The following is a 27389-nucleotide window of genomic DNA, read 5'->3' on the forward strand; positions in this document are numbered from 1 at the left end:
AAATTGGAAATGGAAGAGTCAAATAACACTTCAAACATAACGGGGAACTTCACTAACAAGTTCGTTCAGCCGCCGTGGCGTGTGGCGCTGTGGTCGGTCGCCTACAGTTCAGTGCTCGCCGTGGCGGTCTTCGGAAACCTCATCGTAATTTGGATAATTCTGGCCCACAAGCGAATGCGAACTGTTACCAACTACTTTTTGTTAAATTTGGCATTTTCGGACGCTTCGATGGCTGCCTTCAACACCCTCATTAATTTCATCTACGCCGCGCATGGCGAGTGGTACTTCGGAGAATCGTACTGCAAGTTCCACAACTTTTTCCCGGTAACCGCGGTGTTTGCCAGCATCTATTCCATGACTGCAATAGCCGTTGACAGGTAAGGACATCACTGCCTCTCAGAGGAATTTCACAGAAACATTTACGTCTAAAACTCATGTAATCGATTAAATAGCACAGTGGGTGTCTCGTTTAGCCAGCTGCGCTCAAGTCCTGACCGGGCTGACAGTCTGAGACAACATGATGGCGAAGTTTTATTTCAAAGAAATCGGCATTCGTGTTTAACATGGCGTTAGGTGACGTATGTCGAAGTGATATTTTGTTAACACATAAGACACGAAAAAAAACCCAAAATATAGTTGTGATACAGGGACATGTACTTTACACTGCACCATACAAAGATTTAAGCACTGCGAACCGTCGTAATGTTCAAGAGAGAGGGTCTAGACGCAAAGCGTGAGTCATGGACGTGCTAGAGCCGAGAGAAATATGTATTAGTCTCTTAATTTATACCTGAGTGTATAAATACAATATCGTTGTCAATCAGGAAGGTATTAGTTGAGAATTTGGCTTGTACATACATAGATCTAATGACACCAAATAAATAACTGGTGTCCCGATGGGGTCATTTAAGTTAAATAAACTGATTGCCTGTCATTCACAAATTTATTTATGTCTTCTTCTTCTACTTCTTCATCTTCATCATCTTCTTCTTCTTTAGTATCATTAATATAGAATACGTAGCATTTTCCCTAAATCGAAAATAATCTAAAGCATTCTGCGCGTTGTTTTGACCACAGATAGTCGACAAGCAACTCAGGTGTATTCAATCAAATTGCAGATGCCGTGAGATTCCTCACTGCTTCTCAGCAACATTTTGCTTGTCTAATATATGCGCTTGTGTTGTGTTGTCAGCATCAACATAAACCATAGTCCAATGCGCTCCTCGTTACGTGCGGAATTGCTGCTAAAAGGGAAGTAATCACAGTTCATATTTAACCGCGGATTTACAACGCCAGTATTCCCCGGGCGGAGCAGCTTCGGTGGCGTAGAATATGCTCTTGCAATATGTGTCTTATTATCTCAATGCATCTCGTTTTTCCACACATTAAACCCAGCAGCAAGTGAATGTCTGGGGAAAGAGTTTGCACCGTTCTTGCTAAAACAGTACGTCAGTTGTGAGTATCAGAGGACGCCTTCATATGTCACCGACTCAGAGTCCTACACTCGCTCAGTCAGACCACTCCTGATTTGGAATGAACCGGAGTTAACACGTAAGAGTTTGGATCAGCAGAGGTTTGATAAATTGCATGGTCACACGATTTACCAGCGTGCTATATAGTCCAGCTCCTGATGTCGCCCAATCAAAAATAAACAGAAAAAAAAAATAGTTTCCATCGAGGATGAACCAAGGCTAAGAGCCATCAGGAGATCTAGGCTGTGAAGTGCAGCACAAATCAATAGAGCATTCCATATTATATCATCCTCGTTAAAAAAAGATATGCAGGTTATTTTATAATACTGGGTTACTAAATAACAACAAAATCACACTGTTACACTTATTAAATGTCTGATGTCTGTCTTGTGATTCCAATCAGAACCACATCAAACAGTGCTGGGCTTAGTAAACAGTGAGAATAGCAATACAGCTATCCTACTGTTTTAATTCTGTGATATGTCGGGGGTCATATATTCAGTCTGACAGTGTGCCAATGGAGAAACATTTAGAGGAGGAGGACTGTGAAGTTTTTGGTTTGGTTAAATCATTGATATTGCATAAAAACCTAAAAGCATTTTGACAGCATAGATGTTTTAGCTCTGCTGGCCGTCCTCAGAGTGACAGAGAAAAGGACATAGTGTCTACCGCATACTCAAAGGACACACTTGTACCCCATGTCCATTAGTGTGCCGAGCAGACCCAGGTGATTTTAAGGTGAGATGGAGATGGAATGACGAAAAGCATCTCTGTGTCTCCACCACAGGGTGTAGGGCAGAGGAGGTGGGAGGGGGAAGAGTTACTAACGGTGACGCACAAGTCATTGCTGCTCCTGCACATTAATGCAGAGATTAGTGTCACATGGGAAAATTGGGAAAAATGTGTTGCAGAAAGGAAGGAAACCACCTGGGATGAGGTAAGCCTTCTGTGAAATAGTACATGCCATGGGACCAGCAAGGGCTGCATGGTAGTGGGGACACATAAAGACCAAGACATGCATTACATGTAACATTACAGTACTCATCTCATTCACAACACACATGTACATGTGTGCGCGTGCACACGCACACACACACACACACACACACACACACACACACACACACACACATACATGGATGCACACCCACATCCACACACACACATGGATGCACACCCACACACACACACACACACATGGATGCACACCCACATCCACACACACACACACACACACACACACACACACACACACATACATGGATGCACACCCACATCCACACACACACACACACACACACACACACACACACATACATGGATGCACACCCACACACACACACACACACACACACACACATACATTGCTCTTAGGTCTAAAACCACTTTCCAAGGTACTAATGCATAAACAGAGGTGTACCCACCGAGCACAGGTTAGTCTCTCTGACTGTTCAGGAAGCATGGAGGCACCAGGGTAAACAGACTCTGAGCTGCACAACGTGACCCCAAACAAATCAATCTCAGCCAATCAAAATAACACAACGGATTCCATCTCGCTTTCACCGTTACTCATTTTCCAGCTACAGTGACTTCTGTGTGGTTCTTCAGGGGAAGCAATTTAAGAAGCCACCAGCCATTGGCTAAAGCTATGGAAAAATCATGCCGTGTGCTCACTTTGCACGGTTTACCCAGGCCTGCCGTAGTGCAAACGCAAATCGATAGCATAATCCTTAGTAACGTTATCATGTAATAACTGTTGATGATGATGACAAATCATCTCATAAAGGCATACGCATCTGGGTCCAATAATATTGTTATATATTTTTTTTTTTTCCCCTCCAAATTAACTGGTGATGAAAGTAGGAGGTTCAGCAAAGAGCTGCAGGAGCCCATTGATCGGTGTGGATTTGCGATTGCCGGTTGAAAATTTTGAGCCTGGCTGACAGGCTGCAGAGTTCTGCTCCATGTAAGTCGTTATGGTGGCCATATTCCTCGACTGTCCTTCTCACAGGGACGAATGGTAAAGCTGTCATTTACACATCTGTCCACATTATGTGTGTGGGCTTTCAATTAGCATGGCAAACTACTTATAGAACTTGAACTGTAACCTCTAGGCTGCAGGTTGAAATCCCACATGAGGCTTTACTGCTATTCTCATAACACTTAATTGCTAGCAAAATACTGCATTATAAATGGATAGTATGTCAAATTTGACCTATACACATTGCCCTGGATAAGAGTATTTGCCAAGCAAATAGACACAAGTAAATTAAGTCTGGTGACACGGTTTATATTCCAGTGATCAAACAAGTGCTCAACAATAAACAGTGCTTTAACAGCGGAGACTACTTCCTGTCTGCGCTGCTGGTGACGTTGAGGCATTGATTTGGCTTCAGCACCTGTCCTTCCAGGAAAGATTCACGGTTACCTTTTCAGACTGGGCAGCTGTGTGGCATGGTAAGGAGCAGGTCTTGTAACCGCAAGGTTGCTGGTTTGATTCCTTGCCAGGGCACTGCGGTGGTATCCTCGGGCAAGGTACTTACCCCGCAGTTTCCTCAGTAAACTAACCAGCTGTATAAATGGATAAAACTGTACCCCTACGTAAGTTGCTCCAGATAAGAACATCTGGTAAATGACAATAATTCAGTGTAATGTAATGCAATGTAATGACCAATAGTCTGCCTCATCGTAGCCACCCTGCTTTGTTTGGTTGATGGGAGGTAATAGAAGGAGCCTAAAAAGGCCATACGCCAAACAGTGCATGCGGACTGCTGATGTCATCAGCAGGCACCATGGTGGCTCTGTTGTTTAACGAGCAGAAGCGATGCACTGAAGAATCCTACTCTGTCTAATGGTGTTGAAGGTTTTGTAAAAAAAAAAAAGAAATCAATAAGCACTTGTGCAAATGGGAAAGCTCTGTATGCCGTGCAAACATATCGTGGATCACGCTGCCAATAAAGTGCGTGCCCTTGTTTTTTAAAGTTGTATTTTTTTTTTAGTCTCTCTCCTGACACGGGTGGCCTGATCCATCCAGACCCCTCCGTCTGTCTGAAGGCCATGCCGCAGAGGCACCGGTGGCCCTGTGCTTCTTCTCCGTTTGCGTGTTGAAAAAAGTGATTTTGAAAAAAGAAGAAGAAGAAAAATATAGAGATAGAGATATAGAGATATAGGAAATATAGAGATGCTGTTAAAGTGAGATGGGAAGCAGCCAGAGATGAAGGTTTTTTTGTGTGTGAAGTACTCCATCCTAAAGGAGCGTGCTGTGGTAATTGTTCTATCGATTCTATCAGCTGCATTATCCAAAATGTGCTCCGTCTTCCTCGCAAAGCAGGAATGGGTCGATGCTTGTGAACAACGCTAACCCTCTCTGAGGAAGCTTGGAGTACTATGCTATTAGTTGTCAATGACTAAAAGGCAAGTATGGCAGACACTTATGGTCGCCTTGGTAACTGTTTTTGACAGTAGCTTCATTTATGCTATGCAAGTCATATTTTATGGACGTTTTGCGTTCTTTTTCCCGCTAATAGCAGAAGCACTTAAAGTTGAATGTAGAGCACTTACTTTGTATGCTGTGTGTATGGAATTAATTCTTTCTGTATTCTCTGTGTATCCTTGTGCGGATCTGAATGTGTGTGTGTGTGTGTGTGTGTGTCTGTCTGTCTGTCTGTCTGTCTAAGTATGTGTGTGTATGCATATGCCAGTGCATGTGCATTTATTTGTGTGCTGGTGCAGTTGCGTGTGTGTTGGTGCAGTTGCGTGCGTGTGTGTGTGTGTGTGTGTGTGTGTGTGTGTGTAAGCGATACGCACATCCACTCTTCCGAGGCAGACTGCCTTCACTCCAGCCACTGTTTTGTGCTGTGAAGCAGAGCAACTGAAGTACATGAGAATAGCAGATGTCTGAAATATCCGAGATCAGAACTGTGACCCAAGGTAAAAGCCTCGCGTCTCTGGCCCCACCACTCTTTCCTTACCGGTCTCTTTAAAGTCGAAGGAAAGCAAATTTCCTGCTCGCCCGACCATGACCGCCCCAGACACGTCTCCCAGCGAGATTATTTTGAAGATCAAACAAATTAAACTGAAGAGCGTCACGTGTCTTCAGCCTCCCTCTGTTTGCCGGGGTGGATGTGCTGGAAGTTTAAATATTTGATTTGACACTAGACAGAGACGTCCTGGCGCACACAGCGTGGCGTTCCCTGGTTACTGCTCACTGTCTCCATGGGATCTAATTATCGAAAGATTACACCTAGACTGTTTGGCTTACTCCGAGGCTCTTCCACAAACGACCCCTCAGAGCAGCCCACAATGACCCAAACAATTTTAATCAGACTGTGAAACGGGTCAAATCCAGGCCTTCATATTTGTGAGGCACAGTCTGCTCGTTCAGCCGCCTTGATTTCTGATTGAGACGGCATTTTATTCTACTTTCAAATGACTTTATTCCGGGGGACGGGGGGACGGGGGGACGGGGGGGGGGGGCGGGGGTGTTCTTGAGGATAATGTGTGCCCGGCAGCACAAGGAAGGTAATTTGAGGGCACGGATGGATCTGACCGATTCTTGCCTGCGTAAGTTATGACATGTGTTTCCACAGGTTTAAAGGAATCGTAAAGCTTTACCATGAAAGTCGTTAGACAGAATATATATTATATATACACATGTATTCTATAATATAGCACCTCTTTATTCTTCAGCTGTTACAGCCACACTCTCGACCCCAAATTTTACGACCCATGAAAAGATCTGTTCATATTTCTCCATTGAGCTTGCCGTGCTGTGGAAATCATTGGCTTTAAGCATTTCATCTCCAAACCAAAGCAGGCAGAGAAATTCTGATAAAAACACCCGTGCTGAGCCGCAGTGGTCTTTAAAGTGTTTGTGTTACGCTGAGGTGTTCGTAAGAGCGTCCCCACACCCGCCCTCACTCATTCCCGGCATGGGCGGCGGACGTGCCGCACAATCCCCCAGCGGCTGACCTTTGACCCCGCGGCTGTCTCTTTCTGCGGCAGTGTAGCATAGCGGTTAAGGAGCAGGACTTATGACGAAAAGGTTGCTGGTTTGATTCCCCACTGGGGCAATGCCGCTTGTACCCTTGGGGAAGGTACTTAACCCAGAATTGCCTCAGTAAATATCCTGCTGTGTAAATGGATAGCATTGCTAAAAACTGTAACCGACGTAAGTCGCGCTGGATAAGTGCGCCTGCTACATGACAATAACATAATGTAATGTAATGCTCTGCAAAGGTACATGGCCATCATCCACCCCTTGAAGCCCAGGCTGTCGGCGACGGCCACCAAAGTGGTGATAGTCTGCATCTGGGCGCTGGCCGTCATGCTGGCCTTCCCCGTCTGCTTTTACTCCACCATCAAGAAGATGCCCCGCCGGACCATCTGCTACGTGGCCTGGCCACACCCCAAAGAGGACCACTTCATGTGAGCGCCCCCCCCCCCCCCCCCCCCCCCTCGTCTCCCCCCCCCCAGCACCAATCAGGGATCAAGATTCTCATTTAAACCTCTTTTGTGTTTCATGCCTGACTGCTGATTCAGGAGGAGAGGGGGCTTGTGTTATTTTCCATTGCAAAGTTTATTTTAATTGTATTCATAGTGTTTAATTGTATTTTTGTAGAATTTGTATTTTTATATTTTGTATTTATAGAGTACTATATTTAGACTATATTATAGTCTATATTACTGTATTATATTACTATATTATAGTCTATAGTTGTATATCATAGAGAATTGTATTTATGGTGTTAGTATAACCATGCTCAAACAAATTTAAGTGTATTGCATAACTTAGATATTTAAGGTACACTTATGTGCATCTGTTTGAATGCCTGTGATCCAGATCACTACTGGCTGTTAGTGAAAGTTTTCCATTTCATCCTTTTCTCTGGTCCCGCCATGCCCAGGTACCACATCATCGTGACGGTGATGGTGTACATGCTTCCCCTGGCCGTGATGGGCGTCACCTATACCATGGTGGGGATCACTCTGTGGGGAGGGGAGATCCCTGGGGACTCATCAGACAATTACCACGGGCAGCTCAAAGCCAAAAGGAAGGTAGGGATCTGCCCCAGACCGCGTCAGGGAAAGTACTTAAAAGCAGGCTTGGGGGGAAACCAGGCAATTAGAGTGGATAAGACCATGGCAGTTTGTCAGCGGCACCCCCCCATTCCCCCCTCCTCCCGAAAGCTTTTAACGAGGCCGCGCTCGGAAAGTGTGAGTTCCGGGCTGCAGCGGTGCGCTAATTAGGCTCCTCATTCACAAAGCGGAGGGGCTGGAGAGGTGTGAGCTGAGCTGTGCCAGGGTTCCGCGCACCTGCGCTGTTGCCTTTCCCCTCGTTTCACCTGCAGCTCCGAGAATGGCGGGGGTGGGGGTTGGGTGCTCGAATCCAAGATGGGACAAAGCTGTCTTCCCAAACAAGATATTCCTCTTGTTCTTTTTCTTCTTCTTCTTCTTCTTCTTATTATTATTATTATTATTATTATTAGTATAAGTGTTAAACGTAGTAATTATAGTTGCGGTCGCAGCAGTTCTTTTGTCTTTCTCTTCATATTATTATTTTTATTGCTGCTGCTGTTGCTGTTGTAATTGTTATTGCAGCATGTCTCATCTAGTGCCTAGCATGAATCTGTGGGCTGTCTGTGGTGAGGGGCTCAGCTCATTCAGTGCCAGTGTGTAATACTGACTCAGAAGTGCAATGCATGGCAAATGTTTGTGCTGGGGTACTAAGCACAAATCATTTGTGGTGGGGAGACAATTGAATCTAACCTTAATTTCCCCCCGCACCCCCCTTGGTTTAACCTAACCACTGAAGTGCTTTGAGAAGCACATTTAGGTAAGTATTATTTGGTGTTCATCTTAGCGGCTGCCATCTGATGAGATTCAAGCGTGAATAAAAATCAGCCTCCTGCCTACACTCATTATAAGGGTAGACCAGTGGTGAGACTGGATCTGGCCAAATAGTTAATCAGAGTGAGATGGGTGGTCTGCCTGGACTGTGTCAGCAAAAAACAAAAAAAGGAAAAAAGGCTGCACACACACAATACCTCATCACCGTTATTCAGCCAAAAAAAGAGTTTGGTCCGATCCGGCAAGAGCCTTTGTCGAGCTGGGGTCACATAGCAGCAATCAAATATGTGCCACGGGGCAGTGCGATCCCCATTAGTTAAAATATTAATATTGGAAATGATCAGAACTAAACTGCAATTATATAATCATGAGGAGAAAAATAGAAAGTAAGACAGAAAAAAGGAATTCTTGATGAACAGATGAAAATCATGATGAACAGATGCAGATGAAAGATTATGGTAGTGTTCCTACTTTATAATCTAAAGCAATATTATTGCTAATATTAATATTATTGCTTAATATTACTGTTTTATCAGTGATGGGCACCACATGAAAGTCATCATAGAAACATTCATGATGATAAGAGAAATTTTTTATCCTAATCTATACATACCACTGAAACAAAAAACATACAAGCAGTACTTGCCACAACAAATGCAACAGATAATTTACATTTACATTTATATTACATTTATTCATTCGGCAGACCCCTTTATCTAAAGCAACTTACAAGTGAGGCAGAGTATGCCACAAGCAAAAAAACAATATTAGAAGCGCTGCATGACCAGATTTCAATGGCTGGCCAGACAGCTAGATGTGCAAGCTAGATGTTACACTTTGCAACATTTACACAGTCAGCACGCATCACTTTATCCTTCTGGGTATTCATCCTTAATCCTCCTGTTTTGGCATTTCCAGGGGTCTTCGTACTAAGCACCATGGGACTTTTAATGACCGCAGAGTCAGGGGCTCAACCTGTCTTCTGTTCTGAAGGACGGGCAGCCTGGAACAGGCTTTCTTGGGCGTGAACCCAGCTGGTTAATGGAGGTTTAGAGCTTGCCTCTTGTCCTGATGAAAGCAACAGGCAAATCAACCAATGATAAGAGGAGTGATGACCCTAAAAGGGAGGGCCCTTGTGTGTCAGGAGGAAAAAAACTGGCCAAGAAGTGACGCGAGCGTGTGCGTGCGTGTGCTCATTGAGTCGCAGGTCCCTTTGTGTCCTGCCTCTGTAGAGAGCCCTTATGAACAACACACGTCAGCGTGCGGTAAACTATGCAATCTAAATCAAGTGTGTGCATGTGCGTGTGTGTGCATCTGCACATGCGTTTTAACGTCAGAATATACTGACTGTTATGGATGATTTGAGATTGGAATTGATATGCGCTATGCTGCACATATATCATCAAATTGATCTTACAGTATATGTCATTATCTACATATATTTTTTGTGCTGTATGCATTAATTGCACATATGAAGTGGCAGTGTCTGATATATTCTGCAACATGTGCAGTGTGTTTTTACATGCAGCATATTGAAAATATAGTCCAAAAATTGTGGATTTTATATCATAATATTACCTTTCTTGTATTGGATTTGTGTGACGTCAGAAAAGACTCATATTCTCACCTAATGAAAGGCTGGGCAGAGCAGGAAGATTTCTGATGAAGGAAGCGTCCTTCTGAGAAAGCCAAGGGTCATGTTTAGCGCCCAATCAACATCTAGTAAAATGCCTGTTTTCATTACCAGCGTCAGCAAACAAAAGCCTTTTCACATCATCTTTCGCTAAGGCGAGGCCCTGAAGGAAATTGCACCCAGGATCAACAAATATCATACAGAACAATCAGCCAGCTTAATTACAGCAGGAAGTACAGACCACACAACACAGGAGGTTCACTTGCGTGTTTCTGCTACATCTCTGCAATACTGTCTTCGGGAATCAGGTAGAATTACAGCGTGGTTTGAGGTGTTAAAACGCTACCTTGCCATGACAAGCAGCGCTTGTCACCAGGGAGAGTGTGTGTGGGGAGGATGCTGTTCCTGAGTTGACACGATTTTGCTCCAGCTTCAGAAATGAACAAAGATCAGGAACTGCTCAAGTCACACTCCAACTGAATGACTAGACACCATACTAAGTGTTGGCAGATGTAAAAAAAAAATGAATAGCTTGGTTCCAGGAAGATGTTTAATGTCACCAGAAACTCCCTGATTCCAGACAAGAGATGTCTTAAGTGTCTGTCTCGGTCTAAAAAAATGAATAACCATCATAAACAGCACTCCAAGTATAAATACACAAGATTAAAACATGTTGAACTATCATCAGTAACACCTATTTGAGAAGGTAGTCAGTAAACCAATTCTTTTTCTTTAATCCACAGCTTCTGACCCAGTACTGATGTCTTTAGGCTTTGCTGTCAGGTGACATGAATTTGGCCTGGTTTACATTTTCCGGGAAAGTTTATTTATTTCTTTTTCTGCTCGTCCAAATTTTACTGACATTTAAACAGCCAAAAGGAAGTTAACACTTGTGAGCCTTGAGAGTTTTTCATGGTTATTACTGGCATGGTAACGTAGTTCCCGCTTCCTTTATTTCACTTCACAAGTTTGCCTGCATTAGCAAATATCTGTTTTACTGTTTGTACACATTTTACATTCCATTTAAGTACAGTTATCGCCAAATGTAAAACATGCTGTGAAAGTAATGACAGTGTAGCACTTGCTTAAATTTGTCTTTTTCATTTAAGTTGAAATACCAGCAGGGGAAGGGGTCCCACCAGGACAACCCACAGGACGACCATCTTAAATGTGAAATCCTTATAACCCTCCGGGGGTCACACAGTCTGTGCGTCCAACAGTGTTGGATTTTGTTTTTGATTTATATAAGATACTGTAGGTGCACTTCCAGGATTATTACACATTTATTAGTTGATTTCTTGTGTTGAAGTACAGTATGAGGAAACAGCACAGCCCCAACCCAAACATTTCCTTGCATGTGTAACTTAAATTTAGATCGAAGCACAATTCGTTTACATTTAGTCCACCATTGGTCCAAGCATGGCCTAGACGATGGATCCCACTGATTGTGGTATTTCTTACTGAACATGATGCTCGACCCCCTGGAGTCTCTGTCTACTGCCATGGCAGTGGTGTCTGACTTTGTAAGTAGGACGGGAATTATTACAGTTGGTCACTGCATAACTACTACCAGAAGCCAGCTCATGCTCCTGGTTCATATGCCTAAATTCCTGTTCATGATCATACTAGCTGGACTTAGCAACAGTTCTCAGTGTTAACTGAAACTCCAAACATACGTTTGAATTTTTTTCTGCACATTCCCTGCACAGTAAACAAACTAGTCTCATCCAGAACCAACCAGTCTGTTCCAGCAGTGCACAGTTCCCTGTTACCACTTCCTTTTTGTGTCAGCAGTTCTCAAACTTCCTCCTCCACCCAATCACCTTCTTTTCTCCTGTTTATGATGTCACAATGGGGGGCACCCGCCTCGCAGATTGCCAGGTGCAATTCCTTCATTGGAAAGCAAGCCCAGTACCACCATTGTCATATCAGTAAGAACTTTTACCAGGGTGGACTCTTCGAATGGCAGCAGCTGCCATCAGAGCCACTGTCATCCTTAAATGTGTCCTGTTATCGCTTAGCGAGAATGACTATGGTGAATGACAGTTGGATACGAAAGCGAAATACTCAGAAGTTGTGCTTCTGCTTTTTACGGTAAAGGTTATTTTTAAGTTTAAATCAATTAAAATGGGTTATTGGTTAGGTTATTAAATTATAGCCTTTATTCTTTAAGGTTTCTCATGGACTGCAAAGCCGGGCTTATTTTTTGGGAAGTAGGGAGGGGGAAGATTTATGCAGCAATATTTAGAATATTACAACAACAGCAGCTAATAGCACTGGGATGAACTGAGTCAGACAGCCATGACAATGTTTTCCAGCCTTCAGTATCCAATTGTAAGGCTTCACTGAAAGCAGATTACATTGTACCAATTTTTATACATATAAACAGATGATTGTGTAATTTCTGTTTTTTTTCTGATTTTCTTTTATATTTGTGGTCACAAATGTTTAGTTTTTTTACCTCAGATTGGGATTTATCTGTGTTTACAGCAATTTGTGAATATAGTAAAGAAAAATAATAGAATAACAGAAAAAATACAAGAAACACATGCCCCTTTCAGCCTGATTTTCAGGCTATAATATTTGCCATCAGGACCAACTGAAGCACAAGCATCTTGTATGGTTTGACCTCTGAACAAAAATATCAGGAAATATTCTCAAATTTCATCACTGTTTCATTGTCCACAAAGGCAGTTTAAACTTTGTCTGAAATTCATCTGCCGAAAAAAAACATGAGATTCTTCTCAAACTGTGCCATGACAGATGGCTCCATGAAAGTACATTGTGTACATATTGTTATTGAACATTGTGTGAATGGCTTATTGAATGCTAATGCTGTGTGTTTCAGCACTGCCCTGTATCGGTGTAAATGCCACAAGACACATTTCCCCTGGTGAACAGCCAGGGACTCATTCATTTTATCCACAGGAATGTCTGAATTGAAATATATTGAGAGAATAAAGTTCACCAAAGGTCATTGTCGAACGCCCACCATATAATTCCAGCTCTGAGCTCATCCCTGTGATTGAAATATCACTGACACGTTCTCACCTGGAACTGTGTCTGGGAAAGGGATTACGATTGTGTGTCACAAATCCCATAAAAAGATTTCGTGACTCAAGCGCAGTCCGAAAATTGTCAAAGTTCATCAAGGTGTGATTCTATATTTGAAACCCACTTTGATTACTTGGGATAAAGATGCCCACCTCGTTACTACTGAAAGATAATTGGACTCGTTATTAGATACTAGCAATCAATTTAAGACTATGCATAGTAGGGACCTCTACAGTAGTAATCAGCAGGTGTCATTGTCAGAACATTTTAGCAAGTGCGTTATTCACACCCACAGTTGGCAAGGAGTTAGCTTGGAACTTGCTTTTGCTGGTAACCATGGAAGCGGAAAAAGCACTCTGCATTTACCCAAATGGAGCCACTGGGTTATCTCAGTGGTGAGGCCAGTCAGACAACATACGGCCAGCTGAAAGTACGCAGACTCTGATGAGAGGAGACCTCAAATTAATTTAGCAGTGTTGAGCGAAACATCCACCGTTCAATAACACAACATGTTGCCAGGGTCTATTGATTGTCAAGGTAAACTCAGAAAACAAGGTGGTAAGTTCAACTCTTCTTTAAAAGTGTTATACACTGCTCAAACAAGATTGGTATTTACACTGCGTCTTGTCTCCTTTCACATGGAGAATCTTTGAAGTAAGTTACAAAACCTAAAATCCAATTTATTATAAGATGCACAGTGATGAAATATAAATTCTACAGCAAACATTTTTCTTTTCCTTCTGTTTTGAGGTAAGTGTCTTATGTGTTAAGTATCCCCTTGAGGTAAATGTCTTGTGCCTTAAGAGATTCCTTAAATCCGTCCATATGTGATCATCACTTGAAAGAACTTTTAATGGCTTAAGCAGTGAATTTTGGATTTGGAGGTGATGGAGAATATGCCTAATAATATTGCCTAATATGTTCAGTTTAATGTACCGATATGTCACATGTTGGTGACAGTCCACTATGGAGTGCTGGGAGAGGTGGATGCAGGGATTTTTAAACTCATGGTTGGGAAAGGTGCCAGTCCAGTGAAGAAGGTCACAGTTTAGGTCCCTATGTGGCACGTGGCCATTGGCCAGGTATCGTTTTTTAGGAACAATACCAGGCCCCTGGAAGACGACTCTGTCATGTTTTCAATTGGCTCATGCACCTGTGTTTGGTTTTGGATTGAGAAAATTGAGGCTCTTCACCCTGCATCATGAAGCTATGTTTGAAAAGGCAGCAAAGGCTTGCAGTGGAGCCTGGGACACAGATGAGTAGCTCTTCTGTCATTCCAGTGCCTGTCTGAAATTCCTGCAGGTCTCCAGCACACATACTAACAAAGACTGGATGGAAAATACAGGACTCTTTTGGACAGTAGCACTGGTGGCACATCTTTAAAAAATGTCTGCAAAGTCCATGACAGCTGCCCCATATGATGTAGTGTCAAGTGAGCACTTAGGAAAGCAACACTAAACCACAAAGACAAAGATATGCGTAACTTTTTCCTTGCCTTACAAATGAATGGGTTTCCAAAAGGTGGCTTTCCTGCACCAATTAGCTGGGGTGTTATTTTTAATTTACAATGGCAGTCAGAGAGAGGGAGAGTGAAAATGTGAGATTGAGAGTGAGAGTCCTGTCAGTGATTGTGAAATGTATTCTTGGCTTTGTGGAAGACAATTACGTGGAAGTTAGCTGTATTCATTGGTCTTGATTCCTATGCCAGTAATGGGGAGGCACGACATAAAACATCTATAAAATTGAGGTTGTATTTCATTTTGACCAAACCCTGGTTTATACTAAAACCTTCTCATTTCTTGATGTCGCGGTTTTAGTTTTGGAGGTAGACATCTTTACAGGGTAAGAGCTTCAGTGCGGTTGGGTTTTTTTACATGACAAAATGTGCCTGTGTCCTGAAATAGGTGCATTCAATGAGGTGTTAGTCTGCCAGCGTCCCCAGGTTCAGTGCTCTCGTGGTTGTACGTGCAACCAGGACAAGGCTGTGCGGTCAGTGAGTCATACTTACATCAGTATAAATGGCTGCTGTTGTTACAGTGGTCAGAGCTCAGTGTTGCAGCGGTGAATGGAGATAATTGCCTTGTGCAGACCCGCTAGCCTGTGCGGCTCCCTCACGCCTCTGATACAGACTTGGACGCGGCGTCCAGCCAATCATTGTGAAGAATACGCCCCCCCCAGGCAAAGCACAAGTTGCTCGTTACCCTTAGGGCTGCACCATGTGGGTTCGGCAAGCGCTGTCCCCCACTGTCACTGGGAGGGAGCTAGCTAGACCCAGTCACTCCACGACGGGCTCATGTTTCAGGGCATGACCGAAATGGACCCGAGAGATTTTTTTGGGAAGGTTTAGGTCCGGTCACGCCATATGTGCTATCCAAGGGGTTTTGGTGCCCCTAGGTGCCGCATCCACATAGCAGTGCGTCTGGTTTCTGAGGTGTTTGTAACCAGCCCAAGTTTGCTCCTCAGAGAGCTCCAATCAGGCTAATTTCCCTCTCTTGCATCTGCAGCACCCTCTAATCACCAGCTGAAAGTTTTACTCATCATATGCTAAATGCTTTAAGTGGCTTCTGTGTTTCCCCTGCTCCATTATTCCTCATTTTTGCAGGTAGGGTGCATCATCAGGATTCTGTGCACTGTATTAAAAAGCAAGCTGCTTAATTCTGCCTAATGTTCCAAAAGTGATCACTTTCTGCAATCCGAGAGTCAGGGTGCTCCAATTCTGCCATCACGTTTTAAGTCGCTAATGCTTGTTTTGTTCAAAAATACTCAGCATCTACTTTTTTTTCTCATTTTTTTCTGCACAATGCATTACCATGGCGTTCAGTTGAGAATTCTTTATTTTCTTTATGGGTTGAAAGTGTCAGACAGGAAAGGTTACAGTAGTGAAAGTGTGAGAGTGAAAGCTGACAAAATTAAAATGAAAATCATCTGTGAAAATGTTTATACAGATCAAGATGTAATGCTTGAGTGAAGTGGAATTAATAACAGGTGTTGCTTTTCTCCTTTATTTACTAAATCATCATTGGTGGATTTCAGATGCATTAGATTATGGATCGTGGTATTTCTAAAATCCCAAATTGCAATGTAAACGTGTTCAAATCTGTCTGTCCACACTACCAAAATACATTCAACCCTGTACTAACATTTACTCATTTACTAACATTCATAATTTTTCCCCAATTTTTAAACTAAGAACTTCAAACAATTGACTCGCTGCAGTCCAAATAATAACTGTGTTACTGAAAGCCTAAAAGAACCTAAAACTAAAAGGCTGTTTTTTTTTTCTGTTGTACTCATGAAGGACTTTGTTTCTGTCTGTTTATCACCCGGACACAGGCATTTGTCTTTCTATCACATTCACTGCACAAAGTAGAGAGTTTCCTATGTGGAACAGTAGTTGTATGGAATTTTATCCTGCACAGAACAGTCATGCTGAATTCGGAGATGTGAAGGTTCTGAACAAGCTTGGCAAAAAAAGAATGTTAATTAATGAACTGGCTGTTTAAAAAAAATAAATAAAAGAAATGGGTGCTTTTGAAAAAAAAAAAGCATGTTAGACCGTTCATTGGTCTTTTATTCTGCAATATCTTGACTCTGAAGAACATAATGAGCATAATTTATTCATACGCCATTGCTGAAGTGTGTTAGATTCAGACTTTGACAGACAGCATAATGCAGTACACATTTACTCTCAAAGTGAGTTTTTGCTTGCCAGAATTAAAAACAAAGCCGTTTGATGTTCAAACATTTAAAAGTCAAAAATAGAGGCACAAATCAAAGGGCTATCACAGTGTTGAAGTTGACAGGAAACCAGTGAGTTTGATCACAGATTTGGGGCAGATTTTTTTGGTCTCTGTGAATCATAAGTAGGGTATTATTCCTAATAATCTATTCATCAACCACCAAATCAAAAGAGAGATGCTCATTCATTTTCACTGCGTAACAATGTTCCGTCGGGCTCGTGAATGCATTGGCCTTGTGAAGAAATTCTTTCAAACTCTTGCTTCTAGACAGGTGAGGACAGTTCGTTTAACTTGCTCATTCGTTGGACCGTAAGTTTGAAATTATTCCATCTGCATTTATGGATGTATCATTGAGTGTTTATCTTTTGATATTCTGGATGCCTCCCATAGCTTCTTGACAAAGGCTACTGTACCAGAAATACCTCAAGGCGCTATGCATTCAGTTTGTTCCTGGCTGGACTGCCTAGTTGTTTGTGTGTCTGTGTTTGCTGGGTTGGCTCTGGGCAGTTATTTTCACAGTGAAAGATCAATGAAAGGGCACAAGTCAAGACCGGGCTGTCAGAATTCATAGCATATGCCTGTCAAAACAACCATTACTTCTGCAGCTCACTTTGCTGGTGATCAGCCAAATTTAGCCTTCAGAAAAATCTGCCTGGCAGTTGTTGTGAGGCTGATTCCAGCCTTGAAACGCTGAATTAGTTGAAGACAGCACTACGACACAAGAATTTAAATTGTTGATAAAAAGCATAAATTATACAAACTGACAAGATCATCATAAAGGTTTATTACACAAAACATTATACAACAGCCTCTCATATAGCTATTTCCTTACCTACATCAAACTCCATGAAGATATATATATATATATATGTATGCTGCGTGCACACGACTATGCAGTGCTCAACCAAGCCAAGTCACCATGTTAACCACTTAACCAACAGAGCGTTTTTTTATTATTAACCAATCAACCATCATTTTTATTATTATTATTATTATTATTATTATTATTATTATTATTATTATTATTATCAGAATGTAATACTTTTCCTGTGAATGTGGTAACTGGCTAGCATTCAGCTACCACTTGGCATTAGCTAGCTTTGTGGGGAATTGGGCGCATGGGAACTACAGCTAACTTGCCTTTAAAATAGTGCAGTTTAATAAGTCATATTTTACTCCTGCATATTATTCTTTGTTTGCTTCTTAACTCCTACTATTCTAACATCTTTCAAATAATACAATGGGAAAATACAAGCCATTCTGAGTCTGCTATCTGTAAATATCCATTCAGACTGAACACAGAGTGATTTGTCAATGCGACTGGTTATAATGAGCACTAATTTATGTTTCCTATCCAGTGGTATCACTGTGTTCTCAGTAGAAATCTAGGACAGATGACCTCACAGACCTGAAATGTGCCATTTAACTGAACTCACTCAAACTCAGTCTTCAGCCTAGAATATCCAGTTGTAAATGTTTAACTGGTGTTTGTCAGACACACAGAACCACGTGTTATAGACACCAAAAGGTTTTGTCAGTTTTCATCAATTTTGTAAATGTTTGTTCTCTTATACAGCCATTATATTTTTATTGTGACAGTGCTACTTGAATGTTAGAAAAACTGCTGTCATGGAAACAAAAAAAACTTTGCTCACAAACTTCACCATTATCATTTTTTGAAGCTGCTACAAAGATGGACGGAATTTCCATGAAATTAATGACAGGGAATGAGATGTTAATAAGACAGAGACACAGGATTCACAAGGTCTCATTTTGTCATCTGCCTTTCTTTGGGATTGCTCTCTTAAAATGCACACCCATGTCTGGCTAACATGAGAAAATGACTATCTCCAATTACAGAAAAAATTGTTGATTTTTTTCTTTTTTTTTCAATTTCCAGTAATGCTGACATAAATTGACACAGCCACGTTGGCTCAGTGATTGAAGTGAAACATTCACTTTGCTTTGACAAGTATATTACCTTCCAGACCTGCTGAAACTGCCATGTCATAAAAGAACTTTTGGTGGGATACAGTCGTCCGGCGTCCTGGGCAAATTGTTAGTAATAACAAATGCATTTTGTTTTATGAGTATTTTTTCAAGGTATTTAACAGTGCCAGCTGTGTGCCGTAGCTAAGTAAACAGCATAGGCCCCACAGTAGGTAAAGATGAGGATGCAAATATTTGATTCCAGCCAGGGCTCCTCTTAGGCACATATTTTCTAAAATCCCTTACATCGGTATTTATGAAAAGTATAGTTACTGTGTCCTGCCATGCCCTCCTACCATGTATTTTATATACTGGGACTGGAAATATAGTCAACTTGTGCACATCACATTGAACATTTTACCTCTGCCATTGCTGAAGCTGCAATTGTTCTGATTTGCTGGCTTGTTGTGAACATTCTTGAAGGGGTGTGGCCAAAACCTAACATCGACAGGATCAGCACAGCAACGCAGACAGAAGCAGAACTTCCTGTTAACAACTACAGCTTCACAGACGGAAGAGAGGACAGAGAGAATGCAGGAGTTGAATATCTGGTCCTAATAGAATATCTGTGCTCCTCTGCAGGAGGGGCCTTCATTTGCTAGTCTGTCTGGACAGCTAGGCAGCAGCAAAAGACAGCCCTGTCTAGAAACAAAAGTAATAACAATAACAAAAAAAAATCATATCTACTGTATATATAACTGCACTCAGTTATAACCAGCAGCCAGGGAGGAGTGAGGTGCAGAATCAACTGAGCAGCTTAGTTGTATGACCCCTTGGCATGACTTTATCCACTGGAGCTTAGCAGCAGAACATGGAGGATTGGCTAAGCTCTGTATACAATATACTGTCGTCCATGCATTGCAGCATAATAAATGAAGTTTTTTTTTTTTTTTTTACAAATGCTAGTTCTTTACTTTGTACATGATGCTCCTGTCCTTTCTCTACAGCATACAAAGAATATCCAAAATAACACCCCAGCCAATTTCATAGGTTGGTGATCTTTATTGGCCATTTTTAATTTCATCACTTTGTCAGTTTAAAGTATGCCTTCAGTCATGATGCAGCTACCCACTGGTTATTCAACATAAAGAAAAAAAGGAAAAAAAAATTCTTTGGTCACTTTAGATTGCTAGCCAATTTACAGGCAGAATTACCCATGGACTGCTAATGCATTCTTTTCATGTCTCAGGAGCCATTACAAGTAGCTGTGTTATTGTAGCTCAGTGCATGTGAATATTGAATGACAGTACTGTCTTGTGTTGCCGTATGAATAGCAAGCTTTATACTCTTGTATAATAAACATGCTATTCACGTAAAGCAAGAAGTGGCTGCAAGCACTAGCAGGTGAACTATGCCCATTTCATTCAAACTCATATAAAATTACTGGTGTCGAGAAATAATGATTAGAAAGAAACATGTTGACTCCTCTCTGGCATAGTCCTAAAAATGATTTCGTGAGGATATTCTATCATATACACAAAAGAATGGTGACATAATGACAGCCTTGGACAGTATTTACCTGACAATTTACAAGGGTGACTTTCAATAAGTAATTGTCAATTGATATCAAGTTAATTCAAGTCGATTATACTTAACGGAATGTTTCATTCAGCTTATGTAAAAAAGAGAAGTATGATCAAGTCTGTTTAAAAGTGAGAGAAAAGCACAAATTCAGCCAGCTGCAAAAAGGCTTGGGGCTTCCATTTTGTTGGATGTAGCACCTTTTGCAATTCAGAGAGTAACCTACAGCGCCGAAATATCACATTTCAAGTTATTCTGAGCAACTCTTTGTGAGAACGAATTTTGTGAGATACTCCTACCCAGAGCGACCCACAAAAAGTGCGTTCAGCAGGGTTGGGCAAATAGCCACATAGACACCGAATCATTGGTGCCAGCTTTGAAATACGGTGCCATTATGGGAAGCACCACCACAGTGGGAGTAAATGTTGGTTTAGGGCGCTGATTCTCAATCCTGGTCCTGGGGGCCCCCCTGCTCTGCACGTTTTCCATCTTTCCCTGCTCTACCTACCTGACTGAACTCATCAGTGGCGCTTTTGATTAGCTGAGCACACCTGATTTAATCAAGAGCATGTTGGTCATTTCAATCAGGTGTGAGCAAAGATAGGTAGAAGATATGCAGGACAGGGGGGGCTCCAGGAGTAGGATTGAGAAACACCGGTTTAAGGGCATACAGCCTCGCACTATTACCTCCAATTTCCAGCCACCAGGTTTGTAGGAATGCATAGCCTCAGCCCCAGCTCCTGTTGGAGCAAACGCTGGCACCGTTACAAGGAGCAGGGTGGATCCAAACACAGAGGTAGCTCGGGACACAAAGGCTGCTTCAAGGACAACAACGTTTTCTTTACCGAAGACTCAAGAAGCAAAAGCAGGCTTGGTAGAGGAGAGAATACATAAGGCGTGGCACATACATAAAGAATACATAAAGATGGAGCAATAAGGAAGGCAAAAGGCAGGGGTTGAATAACAGACAACATGGGAAACATTAACAAGTGAGACCGGGAACAAACAGGAAGTGATGCCCCCTGGTGGCCATCCCAGGAAGCAGCAGCCGGGAGCTCTGAGAGGAAGTTACGAAGCCGCCTGTCGGTTATCCCTGGAAGCAGCAGCAGCCGATACCCAGACAGGAACTGCCAACAGGCTTTTATCCCCTGTAGTTACATCCACCATCTATTTTAAGTCTTTGTTTTAAGCCTGTTAGGATGTCAGGTAGAAGAGTTAGGAGAAAGGGTGAGAGTTTGGTGAGCCGAGATGTAGTCTGAAGCGGTGGGTATTGAGCCTGTCCCAGTAGAGAGACAGTGATGTTGCTGTTCTGACAGTTGTGGGGAGGGCAGCTGACAACTTTGGGGGAAAGGGTGGAGAAGGGAGGTGAACAAGATGGGCAACCATTTCAGGAAGGGGCTAGAGGTTTCGGAATGGAGGGCTCTTTAGTTTAGTGGAGTTTAGTGTGTGATAGTGGATTGTTTACTGGAGTTTAGTGTGTGATAGTGGATTGTATGTACAGAGGTGCTGTGAAGAGGACGGGTTGTAAGGCAGTGGGGCTTTGAGACACAGTCACGCCAAGTTACAGTTTAGGAGTGATCATACCCCCTCAAATATACACACCTCCATCAAACAGACACCTTTCCAACAAATGTATACACCCCCATCGGAGAGACACCCTCCCATCAAATATACACACGTCCATAAAGGATAGACGCCCCCTCAAACAAGACACACCGTCATGCCCCCGCACTCCTCTCTGTACAGACACACTTCTGGATGTTAGCTGCTCTAATGAGAGGGACTGCAGCTGCTCCAATGCCTGGTCCTGTGTTTAACAAACAGCGAATAGAGCTGTCCTTCACCCACTCATAAACGAGACAGATGCCATGTGGTAATAATGGAGACCTGCTAGATGAATAATAAATATTAAAAACTTGTTTATTCAGGTATGTAAGGATATGTATGCAGCAAGCCTATAGTAGGTGTAGAATTGCTACCTGACTGACATGTTCCTCTTGTTTAGCTTGGCAGGATCCTGCACTCAGCTATACCATGCTACTCCACTCTCTGATGCATAGAACTGGTGGGAACTAGAAATGTCTCTACTTTCTCTGATAAATACGGGAGACATTTACTTGCAGCCTCCTACTAAAATGCCATTAAATAATGATTTAAGTCATTTTCTTCCACCAGTGAGATCTACTTGTCCAGTTCTGGCTCAGGTTTTAACTGCAGTCACTGAAATAGCATCCAGAGCCTCTGAATCCATGTCTGTTCCCTACAAATATCTCCCCTGAGGTGGTCTTTAAATTGCACCTTCCTTCTCTGAGAACATTTTGAACTTTTTTTTTTTTTTTGCAATGTTGGTTTCAGCTTGTCAAGCTTACGTCAAAATAATCACCAAGTCAAGTATGCTGATCTTAACATCACATGCCTGGTGAGTTACATTCAGCAACTAAAACTGTCAAAGCTCTCTTTATGAGCCTTCAACATGTCGCTTGTGCTAACCACAGTAAAATAATGACACTCCGTTGAAATCAGTCCCATCTGTTTACATATTTAAACGTTTCCTACGACACGGTTTACCCAAGTTAGGCATACACGCTCTGCTCTAATTTCCTTTACTAAGACGCAAAACAACACGACCGAGGCAAGTCATCACTACAGCTTGTATCTCCTTAATTGCCTTAACCACCTATTAATTGCGGGGATTTTCAGAAATCGGGCATTGCGAAATTCGATTGGCATGCTTGATTGATATGTTTGAACTGGAGACGGTGTCAGACATGAATTGTGATTCGGTTATAATTGCCTGATAAATATTAAATGAGTCAGTAATGGCCCTGCCATGGTTGCCTTGATGAAAGATCCAGATCGCCACAATCCCGGCCCTGCATCAGTTTGCCATTGCGATTGGATTTCTGATCCACACTGCTCTCTCGCCATACAGACAGCCCTGCTAAATAATGGACAGGAGCAGGCCCCAGGTGGGCTCCGTTTTCGCCTCGGGAGTCTCCCCGCATTTCCACACCCCTCTCCTCACGCCGTCCTTTCCCTCACAGTTTTTATTTTTTCTCTCTGTTTTTAATTATGTTCAGGTAAACGATGCTGTTATCATCTGTGGGTAGTTTTTTTGCTCTTCTTCTTTTTAAATCCCCCAGACACTAGTGTTCCACTTATCCAACAAATAAGCTGAGTCTGTCTGTAAATGAGCACTTATGGACAAAAAGCCATTACAATATTACAATACACAATCACATCTGCAGCACAAAATAGAAGGAATATATTATAATAAATGTGGAAATATGTAGTATTCCGTACTAAGTATAAAATTTCTCATTTTCACTCTGATAAATGCAACCCTACACTTAACGTGTAATGTAAATTTTACTTTCTTCCACTTGAGAAATATGCAGCAGTTAAGATGGTTTGCATTATGGTTTTGAAGTGTAATGATGCATGACAACACCAGGTGAAGCAATGCAGACAGCACAGACACTCAGAAATGTGAATGCAGATTGTACGTCTTCACTCTTCACAAGATTGACTCAGATGATGTTCCCGTAGAGGGAGATCAAAGAGAAAGCCTGTCATGTCTATTCATGGAGCTGCATTCAGAAGGTCAGCAGGAACATGAACTCCTCATGCTGAACTGCATGTAAATCAATTGATGTAGATCAACCGAAAAAAAGAAAATCATCTAAGGGGATCAGCAGATCATATGGTCAGTAATCCTTGCACCGGTCATCCCAAGTTAAAAACTTTTGACTGGTACTGTATATGCCTGGACTAAATCAAAACATTGACTAAACCTGGTTAAAGTATCTTTAAAACTCAGTTTTTAAGTAAAATTTCAGTTTTGCATTCATGCAGACAGGCCTGTCTACAGTAAACTGTTCCTTTGAGGGCTGAGTGGCGGCTCTGGAAAGGGGGCTAAATTTGGATGTACACACACGTGTGTGTGTGTGTATGTGTGTGTGTGGGGTCTGCTCCGTGACACGGAGGTGTGAAATCGCCGGGACGGAACGCTCTATGGACGGAGGAGAGCTCGGCGAGACGGGCGAGCTCCTTCTCGGCTGCACAGCAGACCGTGCGGGATTTAATTACCTTCATTTGTCAAGTCGAGCAAAGGGGGGCTTCTTCAATCAGCAGAAATGCCGCAAAAAACCCCCAACCGCCAGCCTTGCCCCCTAACGGACCTGGTCGCGTTACCCTCTGTGGTCGCCGTCACAGCCGAGGACAGCGGTGGGCAGTGGTCATGCATGCAGCTGTCCCCTTCGATGCCTCTTTTGGTCAAACTGTCTTTAGTGGGGCGCTGTCTCCAGTTAGGCATGAGAGGAAGCAAGAGCATTGAGTGTTAAACTGTGCACTGAATATGAAGGGAGACAGAGCAGGCTCCTAATGGGGCTAATTTGTTCTACAGAGGGTGGGCGTCTGCGCCGTCACGCACGGCTCCGGGCTTGTTTTGACGTGTTGTATTCATCAGTGTCCTACTTTCTCTGCTGGCCCGTCTTTGCTTACCAATTCAGATTTAGGGGAAACAGAGAGAGAGAGAGAGAGAGAGAGACCTCCCTGCCTCTTCCCTGCCGTTTGTGTAGGCTGTGATTTACTGTTGCGCTAGGCGCTGTGGTTTACAGGTTAACAGCGAGTGTTTTTTTTTTTTTTATTTAATCAATTACTTAATATGTATGTCTGTATCTAATTGGAGCTTTATTTTGAAAATTTAATTAATTTCATTTTTGCGAATGGACCCAGAGGAAAGGGATTTTTAATTGAATGCTCTAAGCACTCGCAGTGTTCAGAAGCAATTCTAAAGGCTCTGGGTGTCCTACCAAACACTTTCCCTGAGTGACAGGGCTGCTATTGGTACTCCTCCAGGCTCTGTAAGCAGCTTATGGGTTTTGCATCGAGCCAGCAGAGCTGACGAGTGACTGCATCTGCACCCGTCTCCACAGGTGGTGAAGATGATGATCGTCGTCGTGGTGACCTTCGCCATCTGCTGGCTGCCCTACCACATCTACTTCATCGTCACGGGCCTCAACAAGCAGCTGAACAGGTGGAAGTACATCCAGCAGGTGTACCTGTCCGTGCTGTGGCTGGCCATGAGCTCCACCATGTACAACCCCATCATCTACTGCTGCCTGAACAGCAGGTGGGTGCAAAGGGTCGAATTAGATATTGGGGAAGGTTCAGAATACATTAAATACAATACATTCATTTAGCAGGTGCTCTTATCTTTAGTGACATGCAGCACAAAAGAACAGAAGTGTATCCATCCCAGTTAAACGAGCAACAGTGGCAGACCAGGCTAACAACACTCCAAGACCAGTCAATGTGAGCATAACTCCATTCAAGCCCTACCACAAGTACTGTAGGTGTCAGGGGAGGGGAACTACTACAGGGAGGGGATCAAACATACTTTAGGTTACAGTGGGGAACGTCTTTGTGCGCGTGACGGCCGGAGGAGAGCTCTCTGAAGCCCGAGGAGCTCTACAGCGGCCGAACATTCCTGCTGCAATTCACCGCCGGCATTTTCACCACATCAGATCTTCATCTGTGTCTCGAATAATTCCCGCCGTCTTATAAGTGTTCTGTACCCAGCACCAACCATGAAAGGCTCTTAATGGGATGTATATTGTCATTCGATGTATGTATGTATGTGTGTATATATAGATATAGCTATCGACATATACATATAGTTTTCTTTTCATTTTGAGTGCCTTGTCACGGCAACCCAGAGAGTGGTGCTTCCTCTCTGAGGCCTGTGAAACGGAGCCACTTGAAGGGCTGATGGTAGAGCAGATAGGCTCTGGAGGGTAGTGATGGAGAGTGCGCTGCTGTAGAGATGTGCCGATATGGGGGGGCTGAACAAAGGAGGGGAACAGAGAGAACGGGGAGAAGGAGGCGGGGGTGGGGGCGGTGGGGGCTGGGGAGGGTTGAGTGTTATGTGGGAATATGGCCGCTTCAGCTGAGTTAAGCACACAGGAGGGGTTCATCTTAAAACACCGTGGTATAAGAAACTACAAAGAAGGTGACAAGAAGTGGCGAGACAGATGTAATGTTAGGTTGTTCCTTTATGGCTACGGACACCTGGAGCTGCATTTTAAAGCATGGCCTTGAGTCCAGGTGTGGATTTCAGCTGGCCATTAAAAGCCTAGGAATTACTTCCACTTGTGTTTGTGGCTTTTTTATGGTTTTAGCTTAGTAAACCTGAAAAGCAAATTGTTGATTACAAGTGTCAGGATAAAGGGGACCACTAATAAGACCAATTACAGAGTAGTCTTCCTCAGAGGCCCCCCTGTGTGAGGTTCAGAGAGCTGTGACGTGAACCATTGCATTAAAAATAAATTTTGGTATTCTCAGGAGAGCCAGGCAATTAGCCTCCTGGCAGACGCGCTCGCTCACTAAGTGGCACTAATGACAGGCACAATCAAGGCTATTCACCAGAAAGCTGTTTGTTTTTTTTTGCCATTTTATTTTCGTGTCCTCAGAGGTAAAAAAAACAATGGCATCAGAGAGCAAGTCAAAAGGTGTTTCTTTTTCCTCAAAGTGATAAAAAATTAGTTATAATTTGCTAAACTTGAATGTAGTGCTGATATTCATTGCTTCTGTTTCATTGCTGAACTCATACAAGCCTCTTGTAAATCACTAAATATGGCTGTATACCTTAACAGCTAATTGAGGTATAGATGTATAGATGGCGAAGTCATTAAGGGGAGGTATAAGATTCGAGACCTGAGGTTGCCGTAGCCACTAGGTACCTGTTGCTAGGCAGCCCCATTCACCTTGGACTCCACCTTCCGTCCAGGTTTCGGGCGGGGTTCAAGCGCGCCCTCCGCTGGTGCCCCTTCATCGAGGTGTCCAACTACGACGAGCTGGAGCTGCGTGCCACCCGTCTCCACCCCACCCGGCAGAGCAGCATGTACACCCTGTCCCGCATGGAGTCCACCGTGGTGGTGGTCAACGACCCCGCCGACAGGGACAAGCCCCAGATTGTCCGCAAGAAGAGCGCCGCCCACCCCCACGCCAGCGCCAACGGCTGCTCCAACAACGGCACCAAGACATCCCCGAATGCCGGGCTCGACGGCGCCCCCGACGCCTCACTGGATGAGTTCTCCTGAAGCACGCCCCAGCCACGCTCTCACAGAG

The 27389-nt window shown here is 43.1% G+C and overlaps 1 protein-coding gene across 1 annotated transcript; it reads left to right on the forward strand.

The window, feature by feature from the left end:
- On the forward strand, nucleotides 1-27389 carry tacr3a (tachykinin receptor 3a). Its single transcript, XM_036517014.1, has 5 exons — nucleotides 1-377; nucleotides 6711-6899; nucleotides 7379-7529; nucleotides 25196-25392; nucleotides 27049-27389. The coding sequence occupies exons 1-5, from the start codon at nucleotides 10-12 to the stop codon at nucleotides 27359-27361; spliced, it is 1218 nt and encodes a 405-aa protein (XP_036372907.1). The 5' UTR covers nucleotides 1-9; the 3' UTR covers nucleotides 27362-27389.

The sequence above is a fragment of the Megalops cyprinoides genome, chromosome 22 (genome assembly GCF_013368585.1).
Source record: "Megalops cyprinoides isolate fMegCyp1 chromosome 22, fMegCyp1.pri, whole genome shotgun sequence".
Classification (NCBI taxonomy): Eukaryota; Metazoa; Chordata; class Actinopteri; order Elopiformes; family Megalopidae; genus Megalops; species Megalops cyprinoides.

Excerpts from the sequence above, each read along its gene's own strand:
- tacr3a (XM_036517014.1), top strand. The coding sequence starts at position 10 with ATGGAAGAGTCAAATAACACTTCAAACATAACGGGGAACTTCACTAAC. Across the intron at positions 7,530-25,195 it reads AGCTCAAAGCCAAAAGGAAG|GTGGTGAAGATGATGATCGT; the intron begins GTAGGGATCTGC and ends CCGTCTCCACAG. Across the intron at positions 25,393-27,048 it reads TACTGCTGCCTGAACAGCAG|GTTTCGGGCGGGGTTCAAGC; the intron begins GTGGGTGCAAAG and ends CCTTCCGTCCAG.